The sequence below is a fragment of the Myotis myotis genome, unplaced genomic scaffold (assembly GCF_014108235.1).
Source record: "Myotis myotis isolate mMyoMyo1 unplaced genomic scaffold, mMyoMyo1.p scaffold_m19_p_15, whole genome shotgun sequence".
NCBI lineage: Eukaryota > Metazoa > Chordata > Mammalia > Chiroptera > Vespertilionidae > Myotis > Myotis myotis.
The window spans coordinates 29,637,770-29,663,590 of record NW_023416319.1 but is presented as its reverse complement, the minus strand read 5'-3'; the positions used below and the strand labels follow the sequence as shown (position 1 = coordinate 29,663,590).

Sequence of the window (25,821 nt, the reverse complement as noted above, 5' to 3'; positions counted from 1 at the left end):
CCCTCCTTGCATTCTGCATGTCCCTATTAGCCTGTTTATTTTAGCCTGACTTTTATAAGAGGGAAGATTGTAATATTTTTCTTCACATTGTGGCTCAAGCTCCTACCTTTATGCATGAACAGTATATGTTGTAATGGTTTCCTCTATGGTAAGTAAAGCTTTTAAAGCTGCTGGAATCGGGTACCTATGCCTACATTATATTTCAATACATACATTTGAAAGTATATGTATTTGATACAGTTTCATCTGTGTCTCTATTCCCAATAAATATGCATTGAACTTCACAAATTCAATCTCTGGAAAAAGTGCCAAACCTTTATCAAAGCACAGTTTAAAGCTATGTATGAGTGTATGTTAATACAGTATCCTTTCTTCTAAAGAAAAGATATATTTTTGACACACAATTGAAACTGAGCCACAGAACTGAAACTGGTGAGCTTATATATTAGTGGTGATGTGCAGGTTTTTCTGCATGTGACTTTGCTTTAGTAATTTGGGAGTCAAAGGACAGCAGCATCTGAGAATGATTGAGGCCTAAGAGAACAGCTACTGCAACCCCTGACCACATACGTGAATCTCTGGTGCCACTAGAAAGCATTTAGCTTCCATTTGAATAATGATCTCAATTATACATTACCTCACAAGGACACAGTGGAAACAATTTTAAAGCATTTGGCATTTGCTAGTTTCAGTTTGCCAAATCCTTTCTTATTGCTTATTAGGTGCCTGACATTTTCCTTGGTGTTGAGGAGACATAGATGTATGAAAGCTCTATTCTCAAGGAAACCTCAGATATGGAAATTATAGTTTCAGGCCTACTTCCCTTCTGAATTCTGCATTCATATTTCCTATTACTGGCTGTATAACTTCTCCTAGTGTTATACAATTGTGTCAAATTAAGAATGTAGTAAACTACATACATCCTTTTAAAACGTTAAGCTTCCTTCTTTCCATTAATAATATTATAATCAGCCACTCACTCACCAAGCTTGGAGCTCCCAGTGTCTCTTAGGTATTTGCTTCCATATGTCCCCATCCAGTCAGTTTTCAAATACTGTCTGGAAGCCTCTGGAATTCATTCTCAAAGGTCTTCCCAACTCTCCATGCTCACAGCAGTTCTCTAGTTCTCGTCCTCATGGCCATCATCTCACACACATCTCACAAACATAAGTCCCCTTTCCTTGCACCCTGCCCTCTCCCCACATTGCCTACTAAGTATTGCTAAAACAAGTAAACCAAAACAGATCATGCAGCTGCATATTGTCTTCAAGTCACTTGACAATGTGTCCCCTATGTGAATTTCCAACAGAGAACTTGATCAATTGACCGAACATGGTTGTCAGGGACAGACAGACAGAGTGACAGGTCACAGATCATCCGTCATTCCTTCTAAAATAAAAAGGATGACATCTCCCATGAAAATGAAAGTCCTATCAACACTCATTGACTCTGTTAAGAAGATTGTGAAGTGTAAGTTATGATTCTTTCTGCTGTAGTGTGAGTATTGACAGTGTATCTAAAAGGAGAGAAATAAAGGGGAGAAAAGAAAGGGATGGACTCCCTTGGGGAAAGATTGAATAGGAGCCTTCAGTGAGCCAGGATTAGGAGAAGCAAAAACTATCAGAGCTGATGTTGTCCAGGCACAGGAAGCAAGGCAAATGCAGTGGATGATACACTTTCATAATCCTGGAACTCCTCTAGTCATGCCCTCTCCCAGTCCCTGAGGATTCCTGTTGAAAGAATGAAGCACACATATACCATACATCTTAGTTCAGCAGGACAGTAAAGAATAAGCTCACTTCCTTTGCCCAATAACAAGGTCTCTAAGGTGAGGAAAAGAGAAAGTCCTCTACATTTTAGAGAAAATTACCCCACAGAAATGTCAGGCATTAGTTCTTATCTACACTAATAAAAGACAAACATGCAAATTGACTGTACCTTTGCTACGCCTTAAGCCACGCCCACCAGCCAATCAGAGCGACTATATGCAAATTAACCCAACCAAGATGGCGACCGGCAGCTACAGAGCTGGAGCAAGCAGGAGGCTTGGTTGCCCCAATGATGGAGGAAGCCAACTTCCCGTGGCTGGCTCTGAGCTCCACTCAAAGCAACAAAGTTTCAATTATAGAAGGTAAATAAACCCCAGATACCTGCTTTAAGCCAGCCATGGCCATGGAGCTGGAATAACCAGGAGGCTTTCCTCCCGCGCGCCCCCCCCCACCCCCCAGCCGGCTCTGAGCTCCACTCAAAGCAACAAAGTTCCAATTATAGAAGGTAAATAAACCCCAGATACCTGCATTCAGCTGGCCTTGGCCAAGGAGCTGGAACGAGCAGGAGTCTTTCCCTCCTGCCTGCTCTGGCTGGCTCTGAGCTCCTCTCAAGGCTACAAAGTTTCAATTATAAAAGGTAAATAAATCCCAGAATAAAAAAAAAGGAAAAAGAAAGAAAGAAAGGAGAGCTGGGAGCTTCTGTTGTCTGGGTGGCTTGGCCAGCCTGAAAATGGCCCTCAGCCCCTCACCCAGACTGGCCAGGCACCCCAGTGGGGACCCCCCCCCCACCCTAAAGGGTGTGTAGCCAGCCTGAAAACAGCCATCAGCCCCTCACCCAGGCTGGCCAAACTTCCATGGGGTAAGGGTCTCCACTGGGGGGGGGGCTTTACCAGCCTGCAAACAGCCATAAGCCCCTCACCCAGGCTGGCCAGGCACCCCAGCGGGACCCCCACCCTGATCCGGGACACCCTTCAGGGCAAACCAGCTGGCCCCCACCCATGCACCAGGCCTATATCCTATATAGTAAAAGGGTAATATGCAAACTGACCCTAACAGCAGAAAGACTGGGAATGACTGGTCACTATGACACACACTGACCACCAGGGGGCAGATGCTCAATGTAGGAGCTTCCCCCTGGTGGTCAGTGAGCTCCCACAGGGGGAGCTCTGCTCAGCCACAAGGCAGGCTGACAGCTGCCAGTACAGCGGTGGTGGTGGGAGCCTCTCCTGCCTCCTCAGCAGCGCTAAGAATGTCCGACTGCAGCTTAGGCATGCTCCCTGCTGACAAGTGGACATACCCCAAGGGCTCCCGGGCTGCCAGAGGGATGTCTGATTGCCAGCTTAGGTCCAATCCCCTGGGGAGCGGGCCTAAGCCAGCAGGTGGTCATCCCCTGAGGGGTCCCAGACTGCGAGAGGGCACAGGCCGGGCTGAGGGACCTCCCCCCTCCCCCCACTGAGTGCACAAATTTTTGTGCACCAGGCCTCCAGTTAGTAATGAAACAGCAACCCTCCCATGGATCTCTGAATGAATCACTCTTTTGGATATCCATTGAAAGATTTGATACATTTGCTAAATGTTCATCTTTTATTTTAATTTTATGTTCTATTTGTTTAAAATGTGTTAGATTGCCACACAAAACATTATTTTTGTTTCCTCAAAAAGAACACTGTATTCTTTTATTTCATTCTGGTTGTCTACTACAAATTTTAAGTACTAGGTTGAATTCAATGTCTGTTAGGCCACTTATGGAAATTAGTAAAAAGAAGGTTTGGTGTCCTCTTGTCTTATGCTGTTACTTACCCAGCTAGGTTAGTCAGAACAGAAAGAGAACACAGCCAATGAATACAGTGACTGTCCAAAATGCAAGCTGACAAAAGACACACAGAGGTAATATTTTACTTACACTCTTTCCTTCCTCACAAGGTGACCTGCAACTGCTTGGCAGAAGAATAGCAATATATTCATTCTCGTCACAGTACTTTGATTTTGCCAAAGCCTTCTTGTCTGCAAAGGTCATTGTAAGAGTGCAACATCAAGTCCAACTACCAGTATTGTACAATGTTCAATGAACAGTTCAGGGCAGTCCTTACCCTATCTCCCCACAGCACACCCCTTCATACACATACACTATCTCAGCCCTCCTACATGAGTCTTGCCAAGTAATCTTTCTTCATAAGCTTCTTCTTGTTGCATAGAATACTAAAATTAGAAGGGAATATCTAAAAGCTTTCAAGCTAAATAGGGCTAATCACTATGATTTTTCTCAAGAACAGCCTGGTACAAGGAGAAACATTAAACTCTATCTTCCAGGCTCTGAAAAGTAACCTGCGTAAAGATCTATTTTTTGATATGATGATTTATTGATATTACAATATTCCAGGATGGACTATTCCAGCTGGCCAATTCACATAAGATGCTTGAGTGTGTTTCCCCTCAGTTGAGAAAACTCTGGGATTGGGATCAACCCAGCATAGGCCTTTGCTAGATGGGGAGGCATAAGGCAGGGCAAAATAAGGGGAATAAAACATGACCGGAAGCATTCCAGAAAAAAAGTTACTATTTTGACATTCCCATAATTTTGTCTCCGGCCTGCCTTGCCATCTATAGCCAAGTTGATTCTCATGTTCAAAACATTAGCCAAATAGTCGGATGTATGTGTGAAAAGACAGTTTTTTGAATTTGTGGTTTTCCCTGAATTGCTTGAGTTTTTATTTTTTAAATCATTCAAAATTGTGTTAATCATTTTAGTGCCAGTTACTGCTCTAAGAAAAGAAAAAAATATTTTTATTATTTAAAGGTATATTGGAGCTTCGAGGATTCATGTTTTTATTGCAATGAATTATAAACAGAATGGGCATATTCTTACAAGTGAAAGTAAAATATACTTCACTTTATTAAAATATTCTCTAGGGAAGTATGTCGATATTATTTTGTTATCATAAATCCTTTTTGGGAGTGTGTTGTCTATATTTTGAGTAGGGACAATATTTTTTCTCTTTTGTCAACCAGAAAGTGTATTTCTTTCCAACTAAGAGTATACTTTGTTGCTACATTTGTGGCATTATAAACAAGTCAGTTATATGATACACATAAAAATTTGTTCTATTTTATCTGATAAATTATTGTGTAGTTTACAAGTTCTCATATTTTTGGTAACTATCATAAATAGGCTAGCTGTCAAACTCTGTACATTCTTTAATTTTTAGAGTATTCAAGTTTAAATAAATAAAGTCCATATAGGTTTTAAGGAAGTATAACTTTATTAAGAAAGGTCAAGAAATAATGAAAGCACTTATTTATAATTATTAATTAATTAGTAATATTAATATGATCTTTGATCCAGCAAATGCATACTTCTCACAGCCATCTCTCCCCAAAACCTCCCTAAAGAAAAATGGAGGGGTACGCTCTCTGCACATTTTGGGGGAGCAAGTATATAGCAATGTTTGGTAACATTTTTATTGAAGTGCTACTTATATACAGAAAAGTATACATCTAGATAAGTAAAACACCCAGATATAGGGAAAAAAATATCTATTACAAATATCCCTGATGTACCATCACTCTCTCCTAGTCAAAATTGCTCACACACACCTAAGAACTCCACTACAAGATTCTAACATTATAGATTATTCTTGTCTGTTTTGAAAATATTTTAAGTAACTGAATTAAAGTATCATGTTTTAAATCAGAATCTTAAGAGTTTTATGCACTCTCCACTGTTTTTTTTAAAATATATATATATTTTATTGATTTTTTACAGAGAGGAAGGGAGATGGATAGAGAGTTAGAAACATCGATGAGAGAGAAACATCGATCAGCTGCCTCCTGCACACTCCCCACTGGGGATGTGCCCGCAACCAAGGTACATGCCCTCGACCAGAATCGAACCTGGGACCCTTGAGTTCACAGGCTGATGCTCTATCCACTGAGCCAAACCGGTTAGAGCATCTCCACTGTTTTTGTTTGTTTATTTGTGTTTTTATTGAAAATAACTTAGGAGGTTATATGTTCCACAGCCACGTATTTTCTGCTAGTGAAAGAACTCAATAACAATGTATTGTCTTTGTTCAAGGAAATGTTTTGACTTTTATGAACATTGGCTTTTAAGTAAAAGTCCAAGTAATTCACATTTGAATCCAAGGCAAACGTCTGAATGCCTGGCTGTTTGAAATTTGTGAACTAATCATAATGTCAGTGCAGTATACTAAATAAGTTGGTAGAAAGCTTAACTAAATATGTTGTAAAAATCTAAAGTGATTAGGGAAGAATGTTAAGGGAATGTAATTTCTAATCAAAAAGTCAAAATGGCCCTGGCCAGTTTGGCTCAGTGGATAGAGCGTTGGTCTGCAGACTAAAGGGTCCCTGGTTTGATTCTGGTCAGGGGCACATGCGTGGGTTGCAGGCTCGATTCCCAGTAGGGAACGTGCAGGAGGCAGCCGACCAATGATTCTTTCATCATTGATGTTTCTACCTCTCTCTCCCTCTTCCTTTCTCTGAAATCAATTTAAAAAAAAAAAAAAAAAAGACAAAATGGAATTGTAAATTTAGTCACCCAGTCAAATTCTCCAAACCAAATATTTTATTTCTACTTGAGAGTTAAATTTTGAATTACAAATAAAGGGTTAAGAGATCTCCATGAACCCTGGGTAGCTGGGTAGACTTGCCCCTATTTCAGTCAGATAAGCAGCCTGCTATTAGCTAGGAAAGGCAACCTTGAGACATTTCATTCTTTGTGTGTGAAAAGCTTTACTGACAGCAAGGGATGTGGCGTCCAGGAAAAGAACAGAGAATATTGACTGTGAAGAGGCATATGATAAAAGAAGTAATAGATCAGAGCCCTAGGGCCTGAGACAAGTTGAAAATTATTGAAGGGTTTTAATGAAATAACTGAAATCACCTGGTTATTATGTAACCAAAACACTAAATTGCAATCAGGGAACAGGATACAGGCACGGTTGGAAGCTGACAGAGCAATTCAAGTGATCCAGGTGAACATGATAACAGGTGAGATCAAGATGGTGACGGTGGAAGGGGTGAGCAGTGAGATCCTGCATATATTTCAAAGTTATCGTCAATAAGAAGTCTTTCTTGATTACATGTGAGTTATGAAAAGAAGCAAGGGGTGCAGGTGACCTCCAGGTTCTTGGCTTGAGCAAGTGTGAAAGAATAGAGCTGCTACCAAGTGGGAAGACTGTGGAGCAGGTTTGTGATGGGGAAGATGAGAAGTTCATTATCACAGAGGTTCCATTTGAAATGTTTATTAGCTATCTAGGCAGAGTTGCTATGTACTCAGTGGGATATAGACTCTGGAGTTTCCAGGAGAGGTTCAGGCTGGAGATGTATATTGGGAGTCGTGTTACTAACATTTTTAAGGCCATGAGAAGACTACCCAGACCCGACTTTAAGAATTTGGAAAGAAAGCGTAGAATCCAGCACTTGAAAATGAAAAGAAATACATAATAATGTAGAAAGAAAAGCAAGAGAAAAAGTTGTCGTGAAAGCCTAGTGAATCAAGTGTTATGTGCAGGCCAAGTAAGATAAAGTTTGAAAGTAAATATTACTTTAGCAATGTAGGAATCACTGGTGATTTTGACAAGAAAAGCCGTGTTTGAGTGGTGCGGGCGAAAGCCTGACTGAAGTTGACTTGGAAAAAATTGTGAAGCATGAGTATAGACAAAATGAGATGAAAAAAGCGGGCACTATAGGTGCACAATAAATAAAACCCCTGACTTTCTAGGAGAAAGGGATTCCTTTATTTTTTTCCTAGAATTTACTTAAATATCTTGATCTGTCTCATTTCCTCTTTCCTTCCTCCCCCCAAATTTATATCTACTCGACAGACCTCATATTAGAGATTGTGGAATTTAAGTTGCTCGCCAAGCCAGCAGGAAAAAAGTTATTCTGTATTCTGTCCTCTTGAGCTAAGAGATTATTATTACTTGTTGTTTTAAATTGAAAATGGAATGGTTTGTCTCTTTCAATGTTTTCCCTCCAAAGTAACTAGGTAATGTGATTTTTATTCTTCTGCTTGTTTGGCTTAAGTTTCACTTTGGTCTTATTTTACTGAAAATGGGACTCATGCCCAGAAATTCTCCAAACAAAAGCTGGCTTTTAAATATATTTAACTTGTAACTGCAGACTTTATAGATATAAATAACATTATAGGATGAAATTATTTTTTAAAATACCACCTTGTTTCACTTGACCTGCTTTTTTATACTTATCTCACACACTCGTGGTTACAGTAGAACAAATTAAGTTAGATTTTTATGAATTCCTATTTATATTACATCAAAGAAGAGTATTGGCTGAAAGATTTGATGCATGGGGCCATTAAAGAGCAAAGTATAATAATATTAACTTGTTTTAAGTGCCATATTTAAACTCTAATTCTATCTGAAGTATCTATGTTATTAATATTTTTCCTACCACTAATCTCTCCCATCATCTTACATTTGGATATTCATTTATATTCTCTGAATTAGAGAAACATGTGGTGAATTTCCCTGTATAGGTGTCATGAATCAGGACACCTGTGTCTGGGCCCTCGTCTTTCATTTACTTACAGACAGTGGGGCCTTGAACATTAAACCAACTGTTTGCTTCTCCATCATAACAAAAGTATGTTTTCACATTTAGAGGCAAAATAGCATAGAGGTTAATTAAGACTGTGGACTTTGGCGACAGATATCTGACAAGCACCTCTGAAACACCTAACACAGGACAAACCATGTGTAGCAAACCAAAAATATTAGTCATATTAACAACAAACTGATGTTAGAGCAGTAACAGGCAGAGCTTTCATATGGTGTTTTTAAAGATAAGGGGGATTAGATTCTTTTCGTCTAATTTGACTTTTATTTCTGTTTTATTGACTCACTTGTTTTCATGATGAAAACAATACGTTTGTGTGTTTTGTTTTGTTTTTGGCTTCCCAGCTGGTAGTAAAAATTAACAACGTATGTGCTGACTGTAAAAACTAAACAAAAAACCATACTAGTATGAGCTGACTGTAACAATATCAGCCTCTTTCATGTTTTAGAATGTTTTCTGCTTTCCCCTCACCATTCATACATTGTGTTTGTGTGTGTTTATTGAGGAAAGGGGACAAGTGATCAATTCTGTTACTTTCCATAGCATTATTCGTATGTCCAGGATATGAGATAATGGCTTGTGGACTAGAGACAAAATAAAGGGATAGAGGGAAAAAAATGTCCTGTGCAGAAGGATCTGCATATGAACTGATCCTGCTTTAATCAGATCAAGGTCATTGGGTTGGGACCTCATATGGACTAAGTAATTTCATTTACTGTAAAAGTGATGTTTTCTAAGCATGGACCATCTCTTGTCCTGGTTAACTGTGTTCAAAAGCCTGTTGTATGTCACAGAGGTCACTCCCAGAAGAGCTCCCATGCACACATTAATCACGGCCACTGGTTGTAGAATGAACGTATCCATATGTATGTTGTCAGGAGCAATATGGTTATGTGTGAAGAATGCATGATTCTAGAAATGGCTACACATTACTTCAGTATGGTTGACCTTAGTGCCGAACTCATAAACCTTTTGTGCACTGGATCACTTTGGCAATCTGCTGCCAAGTGAAAATTTAAATGAATAAAGTAAACTATATAACCTTAAAATGGAAATCTAATATATTGAAATAGAGTTATCAAAGATTCATTTTTTCACAATGCTTTATAGAACATTATTTCACAATGGGTTTAATAATTACCATAATTTTAAAATATTATATGCATAAATTTATATTTCAGAGTATAGCTTCAATAGTAACAATAATGTGACGTGATAATGTAATTTTTCTTGATGCAAAGTCGCCAGTGCTTTCAAACACCACTGTGATTGTTACCTACCCTCTTAAGTGATGAAAATGCTAAATTGCAGTGAGAATTATCTTCTGGAGACCTTGCTATAGGCTCTGGATTAAATAATCTATTTAACCTAGAAAAGCACTCCAGGGTTTAATATAAAGGATTTAACTTTTACATTGAGTCGATTTCAAAATACAACTATTGCAACAACTGGGAAAACATCAATAAAAGTTTATGAAAAATACTTTGAATCTATTTCAGTAAATTTGCATACTATTGACTTATGTCAATGATTTCTCCTAAAGTTTGAAGTAAAATGTGATGAAATCTTCCCTTAAAAAAAAAAAAAGTTGGAATGCATGATTCTAGAAAAGGCTATACATTACTTCAGTATGGTTGTATAGTAATATACATTTTTTTAAAAAAAGAATAGCAAAGGTTGGTGTTTCCCACCCACAACATGATCATATGGAGATTTTCTAGGAAAATTTCTTAGAAATATAAATTGTCATCATTTAAAAAACTAAACAGAAAAAATACAAGAAAACATATTTCTAATACATAAATATTAATTTTACTTGAATAACATTGCTAGCTAAATATATTTGAAATTCTACAAGTATTAAAATATTTTATTGAAATTATCTCTGTTCCTTATGAGAGCTCAAATAAGGCCTAAATATATTAATTTTATATAGAATTATGAATTATTTGGGGACTTAATCATTAGTGTGGAATGAGAAGACATGGAAGAGATAAAAATAAGTATCATACTTTGACTAATGAATCTTTTTTGTCTTTTATTTAAATATTTCATCAGCAATTTACTGAAACATCTTCACTTCTCAATTTTATGTCTAAGTGCATGTAAGCAGTTATCTCCTAACACTATGTACTAACAGCTGCAATAATTTATTGCAATTATTATTATTATTATTATTTAAAAGAATACAGTGATTTTGATGACAAAAGACCAAAAAATTGATGAAACCATTTTCTCATTGGTTTTCTAAGTCCCTCTTACTTTCAAAGCATTTTTTCTTTCTGTAATGATACCAGTTCAAAAGCGATTCCCCATTCAGCGGTTCTCAACCTGTGGGTCGCGATCCCTTTGGCGGTCAAGCGACCCTTTCACAGGGGTCGCCTAAGACCATCCTGCATATCAGATATTTACATTACGATTCATAACAGTAGCAACATTACAATTATGAAGTAGCAATGAAAATAATTTTATGGTTGGGTCACATGAAGAACTATATTTAAAAGGCCAGAAGGCTGAGAACCACTGCAAAAGTGACACTCAGAAAGATCCCATCATTTAGAATTTTTAAACCTGTTTTTATTCTTTTCTAGGCTGAACAGGACAATGGTCATCCTCTCCCTGCCTTTGCCAGTCTACATATTGAAATACTGGATGAGAACAATCAGAGCCCGTATTTCACGATGCCCAGTTATCAAGGCTACATCCTAGAATCTGCCCCAGTGGGATCAACTATTTCCGACAGTGTAAATTTGACCACCCCTCTAAGAATTGTGGTTCTAGACAAGGACATAGAAGATGTAAGTTAAATGTAAAACTTTCTCATTTTGTTAACATGTCTCTTGTTATACTTATGTCAATAAGGAATGTTATAAAAACCTGGTTACATGAGCTATAGAATAGAGAAAAAATATACATGAGAGTCTTATTATTGTCATTTAATTCTATATCAAAGATAAGATTTAACAGGTATGTTTAATTCAGCTGCTGTTTTTTCTCAGTTTACAGATATTCAGTATAAGGAAGAAAATGAATGTTTCTTCAGTAGTTTGTTAAATTATCAGGACACATTTGTTTATTCATATGGGTTAAAACAGTTTACATAATTGTTAATAGGGAAAAATTATGGCATTATGTAATAAGTACAAAAAAAAATCATGCTGGCAGTCCTGGGATGGGATTTGGGGGACTTTTCTGGTAGTACGTTATTACAAAAAAAAAAAAAAAGCATTTGAGGCAGCTGACTTGCTTACACTTCTGTCTGTAACTGTGATGCTAACTCCACTCCACTCATCATTGCCCTCTGTTTTTCTGGCACTGATACTGGCACTGATACTAGCCACATAAATGGGGAATGGTCCTGACTGGGTAGATCATAGTATTTTGCCTTTTTAGCCAGAGTAATTGCTTTGAATGGTGGGCAGAAAATCTATACCACGCCAGTCAGAGTCCTCCCAAGAAATGAAAAACTGCAAAAAAAAAAAAAAAAAAAAAAAGAAAAAGAATCTGGAAGACTTTAGCATTAAAGAAGTGCGAATGAACCTGAAGCCATTGGAGCCATGGTTGCTGACATCATAGAGAAAATCTGTTATCGCTGAGAAAGAATGAAGCCTGACAGACAGAATTCTATGGGGTTTCTGTGTTTTTCTGTTTTGTTTTGCTTTTAGGTTATGATTTCCCCAAAGCTATACTAATCCTAAAGATATTCCTTTGATTCTGTGACTACGACAATATTTTCCAGTGTATCTTTTTTTTTTTTTAGACATGCTGGACATTTGATTTGTCACTTACAACTCAAAAAGTCCTGGTCGGCACTGTATCCCTCTCCAGTTGTGTTGTCCAGTAGAACTTTTGTGATGATGAAAATGTTCTGTGGCTACGCTATTGGACAGGACAGGTCTTGATTGTCCCTGAAATCTCATCACGTGGAGCTTTTTTTTATCAGTTTAGTAAAAAAGAGGACACTTTCAGATTTGTTTTCTCCTGGGGGAAACTCCTGGGTCTAAAACCTTTAGAAAACAGCACCTAGAATTCTACTGCTGGATTTAATGCCAGTCAAGTTCTTAACTCCCCTGAGCTGTTTCCAAGGGTGGGACAGCAAGGGGTGGTCCTTAGGTGTTTGTATTCTGGAGTGAGTCAGCCCTGGGTCTGATTTCTGGTTTTATCACAATAGATGTATAATACTGTGACCACCAATTGCCCCCATTTTATCCAATCACCTGTGATCCAAAAGGTATATGGTGGTAACCACTGCTTCCTTGACCTGTTCCTTCATTTGGGGATAGAGGGGTTGGGCTTGGAGAGTAACTTTTCCTTATGTGCTGCCATGTACAGGGACAGAAGCATGATTAATATGTTGTGTAAAAGAGTCAAGTAATTAAATAATGTGTGTCTGGCCACTTATTTATTATTTAAGCCCATCTTTTATCTAAAATTACCTACAGTGAATACTTGTCATTAGGTGCCCAGAAAGTAAGCAAATATATCTAATCCCAAAGTGACAAAGATTTTTTTAAATATCCTATATAGTTTCTTTATATTTATAATTTAAATAAGCGTATAGAATGAGTATATCTAACATATATATCAAAATTTCTAATTATATAGAATTAACTTTCACAATATGGCCCATCCCTTGGTTGGGCAACTAATTCTTAGAAAGCTCTTTATATAGAGTTTAAAACAGCCTTTTTGTAACTCATCCATTATTCCTTATCTCTTCCATTTGTCAGCACACAGAATAAATCTACAAAATGGTCATTAGTGTGTTTGAAGATGGGTTTATGCTCTTCTGAATCATTTCTTTTTCCAGGTCAAACAGTCTGTAAATCTTAAAATAAAATATGGTCAGTATGAGGTTAAAGATCTCAATTAACAACATAAAACTTCAAGGCCTTTTTCACTCACGGGCAAGAATTTTACTCTATGGTAAAATCTTGCTGATTTTGAGTCAGAGTTAGTAAAATTAATCAAAATAGGGATAGCAGGTTAAGGATATAGACAGAGACAGTTCCCCTCATAGAGGTGTCAGCAATGGAAATGGAGAATAAGCATCAGGCCGGAAAAGAGAAGTCCTCACAGCAGGAGTTGGCTCTCCAGAGTTCCTCCAGAGCAGCCACGCGTAAAGACAAATGCCAAGCACAGGTCAGACTTGGATTTATTTGTCCAAAAATTAAGTGGAATTCCTTTCTTCAAATGTGTGTAAAGTTAAGACAAGGTTTTAAGAAATAGTAACAGAGATTGATGAATTGTGGTGTTATTCACAATATATTTTGAGTCAGAAGGGTCACTGTGAAACTGAAAAAAAGTAAACAAAATGTTTTTACTAATGTTTCTTTTCTACAGACATTAGAGATATAAACATACAGATAGGAGAATCATAATTAAATATTTTAAGTACTCTTCACAGTTTTAAAATAGTTTAGAATATAGGTATAACAGTAATGCACAAGATTTTTTAAGTCATGTCTGAGACCAAGTTTCCAGTGGCAGAACCATTGAAAGTTGATTATTTAATCTTGGTTATAAAAAGATAACAGGGAATAGTAATAAAAAGAGGTTACACTTGAAGATTCACTTATAATTTCATGTCAATTCACATTCCTACATATTGTGTTATTTCAAAATAAAAATATCTTTGAAATTTAATACAATACAATGTCAAAAATATATGTTTTATAAATATTACTATACTATCATGTATGTTATGTTTCTTTTTCAGAATATTAAGGAATGACTATTCCTTGGAAAAAGTTGTTACTTTAAATGTACTAACTAGAAAAGGTGTTTTATTTATTTTTATTTTATTTTTGTGTTTGCTTGTTTGTTTTATTAGTGTATACCTGTATGCCTTATCTCCATTTGTGGTTATTTACATTTACGTTTTTTATTTCATATTTAATTTGCACATAGGTTCCACCTGGTGGAGTTCCTGTAGGTACTAGGTGTTGATTTTGTGTTTGTTCTTTTGTTAATTGCTGTGGTTCGATTTCTTGTTCTTTTCCTGTTCAATTAAACAAGTAGGCAATTACTTGTTATCACCTACAAAAATTTCTATAACTACTTTAAATATATATGCATATAGATTTAAACTAAGTATATTTACATTATATTATAGTTTTAGTACTATGAAATTGTGTAGAATCCAAGTTGCAAGTGACTTAAAGATTATTTAATTATTAAATGATCTTTTAGTCCATGACAAACCTTGATAATTCATCACTGCATCCTTTCTCAAAGCTTGCAAGGTTGGGGTCAAACCCTTTTCAACAAGGAACCTCAGAAAATTACTATCAACTGATTCGAATTGGCAGATGAGATAAAATTTTTTGTCATTTTTGTATTATGGTTTTTAACTTATGTGTGTACATAAGTATGCACGTATATATGTGTACATATATATGTTTCTGTGTTGCATGTGCATATATATGAGAATGCATATAATCTTGTGTGTGTATGTGATATATTTTGGTGCCCATTGATTTCAAATGCAATGGTCTTTCCATATTTAAACATACTTCTACTCTATATGACTAAATTTAAAAATTTTTACAAGTCATATCTTTGTTTATATTTGCAATGTAGATATGTTTACTTTTTCATTTATATTTTTGTGCTGTGAGAGAATATAAGCTTTTTCACCCTCCAGAAAAGAATACACAAACCATTGCAGTAATATGTCATACTTTTAGTGTATATTAAATGTATACTTTAGAGTAAAATAGTATTACCTTATGTTAGGGGGAAAAAAGAACATTTATTAATCAGCCTTCTGTGCAAATATTGATTTAGAGGACTAATATTTACTTTAAATAAATTAATAGACACAGGACTGCATAAAATTTACTGTCCCCATAAGATATTAAGCCAAAGCATTATCTGCTTATGGGTGTCTATTTATACTCATAACATGCCATAAATTAAACTAGCATTATCTTTAGAAATATATCTAAAATATTAAATGAGTGAATAATTGGCTGAACATTTCCCAATCTGCCTTAAGTTTTGTACTTAAAGAAATGCACAGATATTCACCAATGACATCTATGTATGCAATACATAGATACAAAAAAATTACTATTTTAAATATTCATAAATATCAAAAGCTATATTTTAATCAGAGATGCACTATGCAAAATAGATTACTGTGTATTAAATATACCTTGTACAATACTTCTCTACATAAAACAAGTAAGCTGCAGTTCTGGGAAATGCTATTTTAGTCTCTAGCTAGTTATTATAAAAGGATCCAAGAAATGGAGGTAATTAAATTATCAAAAGTCTTTAATGTTTCTGGTTATCAATTATGAGAGAGTCTGTTTATGGAGTCCGGGTGTTTATTTCATCTTCAAATGGGAAGTATTTGACAAAGAAAGTCTGTGGCTTTCATAAAATCAGTACAATGAGTGGTCTTATTTTGACACACCATATTACACTAGCCTTGTACATATGTGCTGCTTCACAACTCAACATTCATTGCAATATTGTCTTATCATAATATCTGACATTAAAAAATGCTTAAAACATAAGGTGAGTATTTAAATTAATATCTAACAAAATTATCTAACAAAAGTAGAGAGTGACTGAAGGATTTTAATAAAGGGAAAGGAGAGGAGTGAATATTTGGTAAGCATGTCACATAGTAATACTTGCTCAGCTTGGATGAATAGTGTACAGGTGAATAAAGGAAGCTGTCCTAACTGTGTTCATTGGCACAGTTGTTGCAACATGCAGACAATAGAAAAAAAACAAAAACAAAAAACACTGTTAATTTGAAAACCTTGTAATTACATAAAATCAAGAATAAACACTAAAGAATGGCACTCATACTTATTTAGTTTTATTAATTGAAACTGCATGCTAATAGTTTTGATTTTTAAAATATAATTGAATTTTATGATTGATTAAAGTATAAAAAAAAGAATCCTCAAAATGTAATTCAAATATGTTTATGTGGAAATAATTTGTAATTTCATTTTCTAAATAAATTAACTTTTTATTAACTGACATATTTGATTAATTAAAATACCCCATTTTCTACCCATGCTGTGCTATTTGAGTCATGACATTGAAATAAAAACAATGAAGTGCCCATTTGAAAGGATCAGTGTAAATCTTCTTGACCTATTACATCTGTTAACAACTTATTATTTTATAACTAGACCAATGGAAATTTTCTGTAGTATTAATTTATTTTATTCTAGAATAAATGTAGCACACTGACCTTATATCAAAATCATGAACAGAGAAGCTACCATGATATATCTAAGTAACAGCTTGTTATGAGATATTATGATTATACAATTTGTGTCAGTTTCAAATAAAACCATTCATTTCAAAGTTATTTGAAATAAATACATAATGAAATTTAAGATATATAAAATATATTGTGGATTAAATTATGCACACTTTTTAATGTGCATTGTGCATTTCAACTTCTCATTTTTACATAGAATTTTCTTAAATGTGTTCTATTTTTCTCAAATTAGCATGTGTTTAATGATTCTAAGCTCTCTACTGTGCCCTCAGGCCTTGATACCAGATTTAGAAAAGCAATCTATGATATTAAATTAGATTTCACATTATACTATGCATAATATTTTAAAAGTTGCCATAATCTATGAAAACACCTTACCTTCCTGCATACCTTCTTGCTGTTTTTATAGCCTTCCTGATAATCCCACCTCACAGTATTCCCCTTTTACTTGCCCACCTGCCCTCCTATCCCACTATGCAGACACCAATCCAAACCTCCTACTTCACCTCTCTGTTCTCGCTCTGCACAGCAGACCTTAAAGCCTTCCATTTCAGGGATGGCAGTCAGATTGTGAAGGGCTTCCAATTCTTAGTTAACAATCTCCCTTTTGAACTTTTGCAATCACTTCGTCTTTATGTAGTTATTTTTTCCTAGACTCTTTTATGAGACACATGCAGTGAATTCATATATTTTCAATCTAATAATCTGAAATAAGTTAATTAAAATAAGCATGCTTAGGAACAGTATAATATGCATATGTGCAGATTACATATCATATGTGCATACGTACAGCTAAAACTGCTCCATTTTCATTTTTTTTTTGCATTTCTTATTTTTTGAGCCCAGTGAAGTTCTGAAAAATATTTACATTAAATAAACAATAAGACTATATTTAATTGGATTGTTTTCTATGTTATCCTTCTTTTTACAATTTTCCTTTTTATTCACATTAATTTTACTAGTATTTATTTTATTACTTTGTTTTCCATAAAATTAACCATTGTCTTTGGACTTTTTAGCTTAATGATGAGTAAATATTTAGTGAAATCTTATTTTTTTCTTTAGAAATCCTCAAGATGGTTATGCTTATTTTGTAATAAATTTGAAAAATTGTATTTCAGGTAACGAATTCATAGCTGTATCAATTAGTCAAAAATTTAAATAACAGCCTTTTTTCCCCCCCAAAGACGAAAGACCCAGAGCTTCACCTTTTCCTGAATGACTACACCTCCGTGTTCACCATCACACCAACTGGAATCACCCGCTTCCTCACCTTACTGCAGCCAGTGGACAGGGAGGAACAGGACACTTACATCTTCTCGGTAAAGAGACTTTTGTGTAGATACATATGTAGCAGGACATGATGTCTGTTTAAAGCTGAAAGATCAGTTATCTGAGAGAAAAATCTATAATGATTTTAAGTAATGCCATAGGGACTATCATACTTCAAGTGGACATTTCTTCTTTCTGTTTATACGTTTATTTAGCTTATATGACCATTCTTTCCAAACATTTTTAATTTTCGAGATGAAGACAAAAATATGGGCATTTCCTTCATCATACCCTCAGGATTGACTTCAGTTGAGATACTATAAACCAGAATCCACAAAGGAATTATTTCCTAAACCTTTTTTACTACTGTTATTTTTTTGCTCTTGCGTTTTTAATTTTGTCATAGGGTTAGGCTAGTCAATGGATCTCAACTGGAGATAACCCTTGCACCTCCCTTCCCATCCCATTGCCTCCCTTCCTTCCGGGAACATTTAGACATGCCTGGAGACATTTCTGGCAGCTACTATTGTGAGTGGGTGCTGTTGGCATCTGGTGGGTAAGAAAGCATGCTGCAGATCTTATCATGATCTTACAAGACACATGACAGCGTCTCCAACGTCCCACAAAGAATTATCTGATTCAAAATAACAGTACTACTGAGATGGAGAAATCGTGGGTTAGGTTAATGAAGAAAAGGAAAGCTTATTGAAGCCGTGAATCCAAATTTCTTAACTAGATTTAGTTAAGATGTCAGAGGTAAATGATCTGATAGAAAAGTACTGGTTTTAGGACTTTTAGCATTCTTTCTGGAGAAGTCTGCACAGCAGAAGACCTTAAACCAGAGCTTCCAGAAAACCCAAACTGACAGTTAAAACTTTGATAGAGAGTGGATATCAGAAGTCATTCAGAATTAGGAGCATAGTGTTACAACACTATTTTTTTTTATCAAACCTTCTTAAAGTGTTAATATTTTAATTAAGATATTACTATTAACTAATGTCAATGTGTCCTTCAAAAATTGTCATTTTGTGAAGAGATTCTGCAAATCTAGGGCACTTACTTCTTGACTTATAGTCAGAATTTTGGCTTTAAAAGCAACTATTGAATTATATACAAAATATGTAAAACTGGAGAAAATTTTCTGATCAGTTTTATAAAAATTAAATAGTAGTTAACTCCTAAGAATCAGCAATGTTATTGGCCCACTTCAAGACTCTACAACATTTTACATATCGGCTTATTTAAAAGGTGTTTGGCATTGAATACATTGAAATTAAAACAGAATCTTCTATAATTGCTTCTGAGCACATTAAAACATTCTAATTATATAAACTATTATAGCTTTATTTCTTTTATTGACAAAACATTAGCACCCTTTTAAATGTGTAAATTACATATAGAAAACTTAAAATATAAGAATGAATTCTGAACTGCTTATGTTTGCCTGACATCTCTATTAACTGTATTTTTCTACCCCCAAAGATGACGGCCTTTGATGGTGTGCAAGAAAGCCAGCCAGTTGTTGTCAATATTCGGGTGATGGATGCAAATGATAACACTCCAACATTCCCTGAAATATCCTATAATGTCTACGTTTATACAGACATGAGCCCTGGGGATAGTGTCATACAGGTAACTACCCATATAATTTGAGGATATATGTCAAGTAGTTATGTTCATGGGCATATTAACCAAAGTAACCCAATAACTTCACTAAAAAAAAGGGTAATTTGAATATGCCAATGAGATATCGTACAGTGCTGCTTTTCCAGAAAAGGTGAAAGTTCTTGACTTAGTAAGGGAAGAAAAAAAAAATTGCAGACAGATTGCTAAAGCCTAGATAGGAATGAATCTTCTAGCTGTGAAATTGTGAAGAAAGAAAAAGAAATTCTCACTAGTTTTATTGACACACCTCAAACTTCAAAAGTTATGGACACAGTGTATGATAAGTACTCAGTGAGGATGAAAAAAAGCATAAAATTGTGGCTGGTAGACATGAAAAGAAAACATTTTTTCGATTAATGGCAACATGCTGTGCCAGAAAGCCTTGAGCCTATCCAAGGACTTCAGCAAGAAATGATACATTTCCTGCCAGTAAGTGATGGTTACATAGAATGACTTTGGACTGAAAAAAATATAAAACTTACTGGGAGGCTGTGTCTGAAGATGAAGAAGCTGCTGCCACATTTCCAGTAGAGTTGAAGTTGATTAGAGTTTCATATTCTCTGAGGTTTCAGGCATCCGCTGAGGTTCTTATAACATATCCATCACAGATAGAGGGGGACTACAGTATTTCTAGTCATTGATTGACTCAAAGAAATACATTTCTCTTTACTAAGGCACTCTTTCATAGGAAACAAAATTATAGTTTGCACAGATAAAGAAATGCCAATTATTGTCATGTTCTTAATTTAGACCTGATTCTCATTCTATATAAATAAAACCCTAATATGCAAATCAACTGAACTGAGGAATGCCAGGTGGACCAACCTGTCCCTATGATGCACACTGACCACCAGGGGGCAGACGCTCAACGCAGAAGCTGCCTCCTGGTGATCAGTGTGCTCCCACAGGGGGAGCACCACTCAGCCAGAGGCCAGGCTCACAGCTGGCAAGCGCAGTGGCAGTGGTAGGAACCTCTCCCGCCTCTGCTGCAGGCAGATGGTAAGGAACAAGGGGTCCCAGACTGCAAGAGCCCTACACTGTGAGAGGTATGTCTGACTGCTGGCTTAGGCCTGATCCCCTGACTTAGGCTGGGGGGATCGGATGTAAACCAGCAGGCGGACATCCCTCAAGGGGCCCCAGACTGAGAGAGGGTGCGGGCCGGGCTGAGGGACCTCCTCCAGTGAACGAATTTTGTGCATTGGGCCTCTAGTCTCTATCTATACTTATAAAAGGGGAATATGCTAATTAGACCAGATCGACTGGACATCTTCCGGATGTCCTTCATCCTTCCAGATAAAGCTGGAGCCTGGCCCTGGAGAAGCCACCCCGGGCCGGAGGCAGGGAAGCTGCCCACGGTCGCAGTCCCAGGTGCCTATGGCTGGCGAGAGGGAGGGAAGCCCAGGTCCCTGGTGCGGGGGCCAAGGCAGAGGTGGTTAGGGGCGATCAGGCGGACAGGCAAGTGGTTAGGGGCAATCAGGCAGGCAGGCAGAATGGTTAGGGGCATTCAGGAAGGCAGTCAGGAGAACGGTTAGGAGCCAGTGGTCCCAGGTTGTGAGAGGAATGTCCCAGGGGTCCCAGATTGCAAGAGGGTGCAGGCCGGGCTGAGGAACCACCCCCCCCCCCCGCACAAATTTCATGCACTGGGCCTCTAGTAAAAACATAATTAGAAATAAGATGGAGTCCTAGATTAAGCTGATTATCACCTTACCCCTTTCCATTCTTTTACTCTTCAATTTTTATTTTCTTCTCTCATGCTTCAGACTCCTATTTATTGCTTTACACATCTTCCCCTCACATTCACCCCATACTCTACTAATTATTCCATTTATTTCCTTTTTTTTCCCACTACAATAAGCTTCTGTCTATTGATTCTTTCCCCTTTGGCCTATAAACATCCTTAAATCTTCCCAGGCCCTGGTTGAAGCACTCCTCTCATATAACACTTCTTGCTGCTATTCCACTCTGATAATCCACTGTGATGTTTTCAGGCTCTTGGGCTGATTGATCAATTTATAAAAATGTATTAATTTATTGTTATTTATTAATTTATTACATATTTATATACAGGTCTATAATCTCTCCTTTACTAACATCATACCATTAAAATCATATAAAATCATAGATCGAATTAAGTCTATCTCTAATAGTCAAATACACAAGCATTTCCCAGTCCCTAATCTATGTAAAACTCAACTTTACCCTTTTATGGAAAACTTTCTGGTGACTGAGGGACTTTGTTGCTGGTTCTTCATTCAGTTATCACTCTTTAAATATTAACATTCTCCAAAAATCAATATGGGGTTCCTCTTCATTTTATCTGTTCCCAAATTTTTAATCATCACCTCTATGTATTCTTGTATCTCCCAAAGTTGAATGCCCTGTGATGATCTGAGGGCCATGCTGACATTACGGTATCTATTGGACATGGCAATGTGGATTTTTGACAGGTGCTTTAAATTGTATATATTCCAAGATAAATTAATTATTCCATTCATTATCTTTCTTCTAACACAGAAACACACAGATAAAGACACACACACAGACTCAAATGTGCATGTCCTGTTTTCTTTTGAGGCACCTGTATTGTGAAGGGCCCAATTAATCTTAGGCTACACAGGCTTTAGGCTAGCAACCTCAGAACCATGTTTCTTATTTTCCTCCTTCATTTGCATACATCCAGATGATAGTGCAGTTTCTGAAACTGCTATTTCAAAATGTATCTGTCATTTCCTTTACCATGCCTTGCACTGCTATAAATTAGGCTACTACAGTAGACTGATTGACAACATTACTTCTGCATATTCAGTACCACACTGCTACAAATTATTATTCTGAAACACGAGTCAAAACAGCTCCGCATTTTTTCTGGAAAACCCACCCAAGAAAGTATACCCATACAGGTGCATGCAGTTAAGACTATCTGGGTAATAGTTCAAATATGGGTGTCTTACCTCCTGCTACATACCTCTAGGTGATTGACTTTGAGATCACATTTTTGTTTTAGCATGGGATATCCTTTCTATCCTTACTTATTTTCACCTCACAATCTGTTCGAAAGTCTTACCAATTTTCCTCATATACTTTTATTTATTTATTTTTAATTTTATTTTCTTGTTTAAAGTATTACAAATAGCAGTCCATATGTCTCATTTTTTTCTTCATATACTTATTGTATAAATGTACTTGGTGTTCTTCCCAATGCCACTATCCTAGTGAGAGCCACTGTCAGCTTTTACTTGGATCAGTGTAATGCCCTTCTTTGGGCTTCATTTACATTTCCTCTCTCCTCCTTCTCCATTCAGCAGCCACAGGATTATTTAAAGTTTGAAAGAAAATCAATAATTCACCTGCTTGATCCCTTCAATGATTTTCCAGTAATATAAGAATAAAGTCCATAGTCAGAAACCTGCATAACCAATCTCCTGGTTACTCTCCAATTTCATTACTTACTATTCACCTTTCTCTTTTTAATTTTTTCTTTCTTTTTCAATTGAAATTTACATTCAGTATTATTTCATTTTTGTTTCAGGTGTACAACATAGTAGATAGACAGTCATATACTTTTTATTAAATTAAATTTATTAGGGTGACATTGGTTAATAAGATTTATAGGTTGGAGTATACAATTCTATGGTACATCATCTGTATATTGCATTGTGTGCCTACCACCCAAAGTCAAGTCTTCTTCTTTACAAAGTGAATCCTGCCAATGTTTCAAGTAAACACTTGACACCATATGTAGTTTTTACAATATGACTATATTCTCTGCTGGACTTTACATCCCGGTGACTATTTTGTAACTACTAATTTGTTCACCAATCCCTCAATAATGCTCCCACTCTAACTAGAGGACTCCTACTCAGATGCTTTTCATCACTGGATCTCAATTTAAATGCCACTTCGAAGGATTCTATAACTCCTTTGATGAGTTTTGCTCTTTATTATCCCAAAGCATCCTCGTGGGCACATTTAAAATTTCTAATTTTAACTAACTTTGTCAGTTTCTCTCCTTAACTCCTTTCCTTTTTCACTACTATTGTGTACTCAACACCTTGCATAGCACTTTAATAAATTTTTGTTAAATTAATGAATAGATAAAATGATAGATGTAGGTTAAGGAAGTGTTAATGTAACTTCTGAATGAGTGTTGGGAAATAATCTATATATCAAGTTAATGCATTTTTAAAAATTAATCTACTGGACTGCAGGTGTATATTGATATCCTTAGAACAGCACTTCCAACCTTGATTATCTGGGAGAATCTTTCCAATGAAGGCCTTGAGAGGCTCAATAGTCTCACTGAAAACACATCTGAGAAATTAATTATATATGCTTTGGAGAGGCAAAGTTGAACAATTAGCACATTTATTTGAAGATGATATTGTGTCAAGTGTCAAAACTTTTGGGCACTGTGCCAAATCATAGGTATTCAAGTAACTACTAACATTTATTTCTGCTCTTAATAACTACTATTGTAATAGGGAAGAAAGTTATATTAATTTAGTTCTATCATACATGAAAAATATGACTCACCTCCTCAAATTAAACATTATGAAAAATTTTAACATCTAAGGATCTCTCAAAAATCTAAAGAGATATGGTCTGTAGATTAAGCTTTTCCATTAGATAAACTTAGAAATAATATTAATGATATTAATACAGTAATCACACACACCTGCATTTTCAGTATGTATAAGTAAAAAAAGAATTTTCATATCTGGCTTTTATATTATTTTTCAGCCATCATCCCCTTTCTCTGATATATTTAGAAGCACAGCTTTTCAGAGGACATGCATTTGTAAATGCAATTAAAAATTATTTTATATTTATATAGCATGCTTTCAGGTTATCATAGTGAAAACTATTTATGGTACAATTTTAATAATGAATGCCTGCACTTGTTATGAAGTTTCTATTTAATTGTATGTGGTTATATGTTTTTAAAATCATATAAGTTGTGCATTTTTAATGTCAAAAATTATTTTCTCATTATTATAGTTCTAGATATTGCTGGCTTACTGGAAGTTGACTTGAAATTTGATAATACACTAGAATATACAAAATGTACAATATATTTTATACATTTTTTCTTTATTGTATATAACCAAAGTATTTTAGGTTTTGTCAGCTATTGTTTCAAAAAAGTTCTCTTTCCCTCTCAACTCCCTTTTATACTAAAGTATGTTCAATGTCAAAGCATAGTCATCTGTATAAAAAATACTTACATATTGAAATGTTTCAAATACAGGTTATCTTAGAAAAAATCAGTATAATAAATAGAGCAGTAGGGAATTCTTTAAAACCTAGTAAACTTCCTTATTAAGGTTGGCAAAGGACACAAACAAAAACATTTGGCAAGTCCTAATACATATAGTAGGTCCATATATACAGGGTATCACAAAAAATTTTATTTACACTTTAAATAATTATTAATTCCAATGGGTTAAATCTGAAAAGAAAGAAACATCAACTGAGCAATCAGAAAAAAAAAGTGTGTATACATTTTTAGGAGACACATATTTATACACACACACATACACACACATATATATTTTTTCTTGGACAAATTATAATTTAATGTATAGATTTTAATGTGCTTAGTACTATACTAGATCAGAAAAATGCATAGGATGAATTAGACATAGTCAAAATTCTTACAGAGTTTCACATATTTTGTAAGAGATAAGTATTATTCACAGTGAAATAATCAGTAAATACCACAAACATTGTTGAGTTGTTAAATTAGATGGAACACACTAAAATGTTATGATAGTTCATTAAAAGTGAGTCAGGAGGAATATGTGTTAGAACTAGTATTTTGGGGAAGGCTTCATTGTTGATTACAACTACATGAATCTGTATGGATGTTTTAGACAGCAAGAGAAGGTTATATGATGTTGCTGGATGAAATGATGTAATGGAACCAAAGGCATTATAATTCTGTGAGGCACTAAGGCTTTACAGAATTACAGGCTTTTCTGTCCTTTGTAATTTCTTATCCTTCTCTATTAGCACATCTGTTACAGATGTGTCTCCTCTTCCAGACTACAAGCTGTTGGACAGAAATTATTCTGTCTCTATTTTCTGCACACTCTGCATTTTTCAAAGCCCAGTGTCTGGCACAAATTAAGGTCTGAATTATGTATCAGTTTATGTATAAAATAATTAAAGAAGAAATATCCTGCATAGCAGAATAACTTAAATTTGGCATTATATTCAATAGAAGTAATTCCTCCTAGATCCTTAAATCGATGTGTTAAAGCC

At 35.6% G+C, this 25,821-nt stretch overlaps 1 protein-coding gene across 17 annotated transcripts in view; it reads left to right on the top strand.

The window, feature by feature from the left end:
* The window catches only part of PCDH15 (protocadherin related 15), a 544,558-nt gene that overhangs the window by 269,451 nt on the left and 249,286 nt on the right, over positions 1 to 25,821 (top strand). For 15 of the 17 annotated variants that reach the window (XM_036336780.1, XM_036336778.1, XM_036336777.1 and 12 more), the window contains 3 exons: positions 10,958 to 11,164; positions 17,808 to 17,942; positions 19,375 to 19,524. In XM_036336780.1, the coding sequence (XP_036192673.1) occupies positions 10,958 to 11,164; positions 17,808 to 17,942; positions 19,375 to 19,524 (492 nt within the window). Of the gene's footprint in view, positions 1 to 10,957; positions 11,165 to 14,276; positions 14,298 to 17,807; positions 17,943 to 19,374; positions 19,525 to 25,821 lie in introns of all 17 variants that reach the window. The other 2 variants (XM_036336776.1, XM_036336775.1) reach the window with 1 other exon arrangement.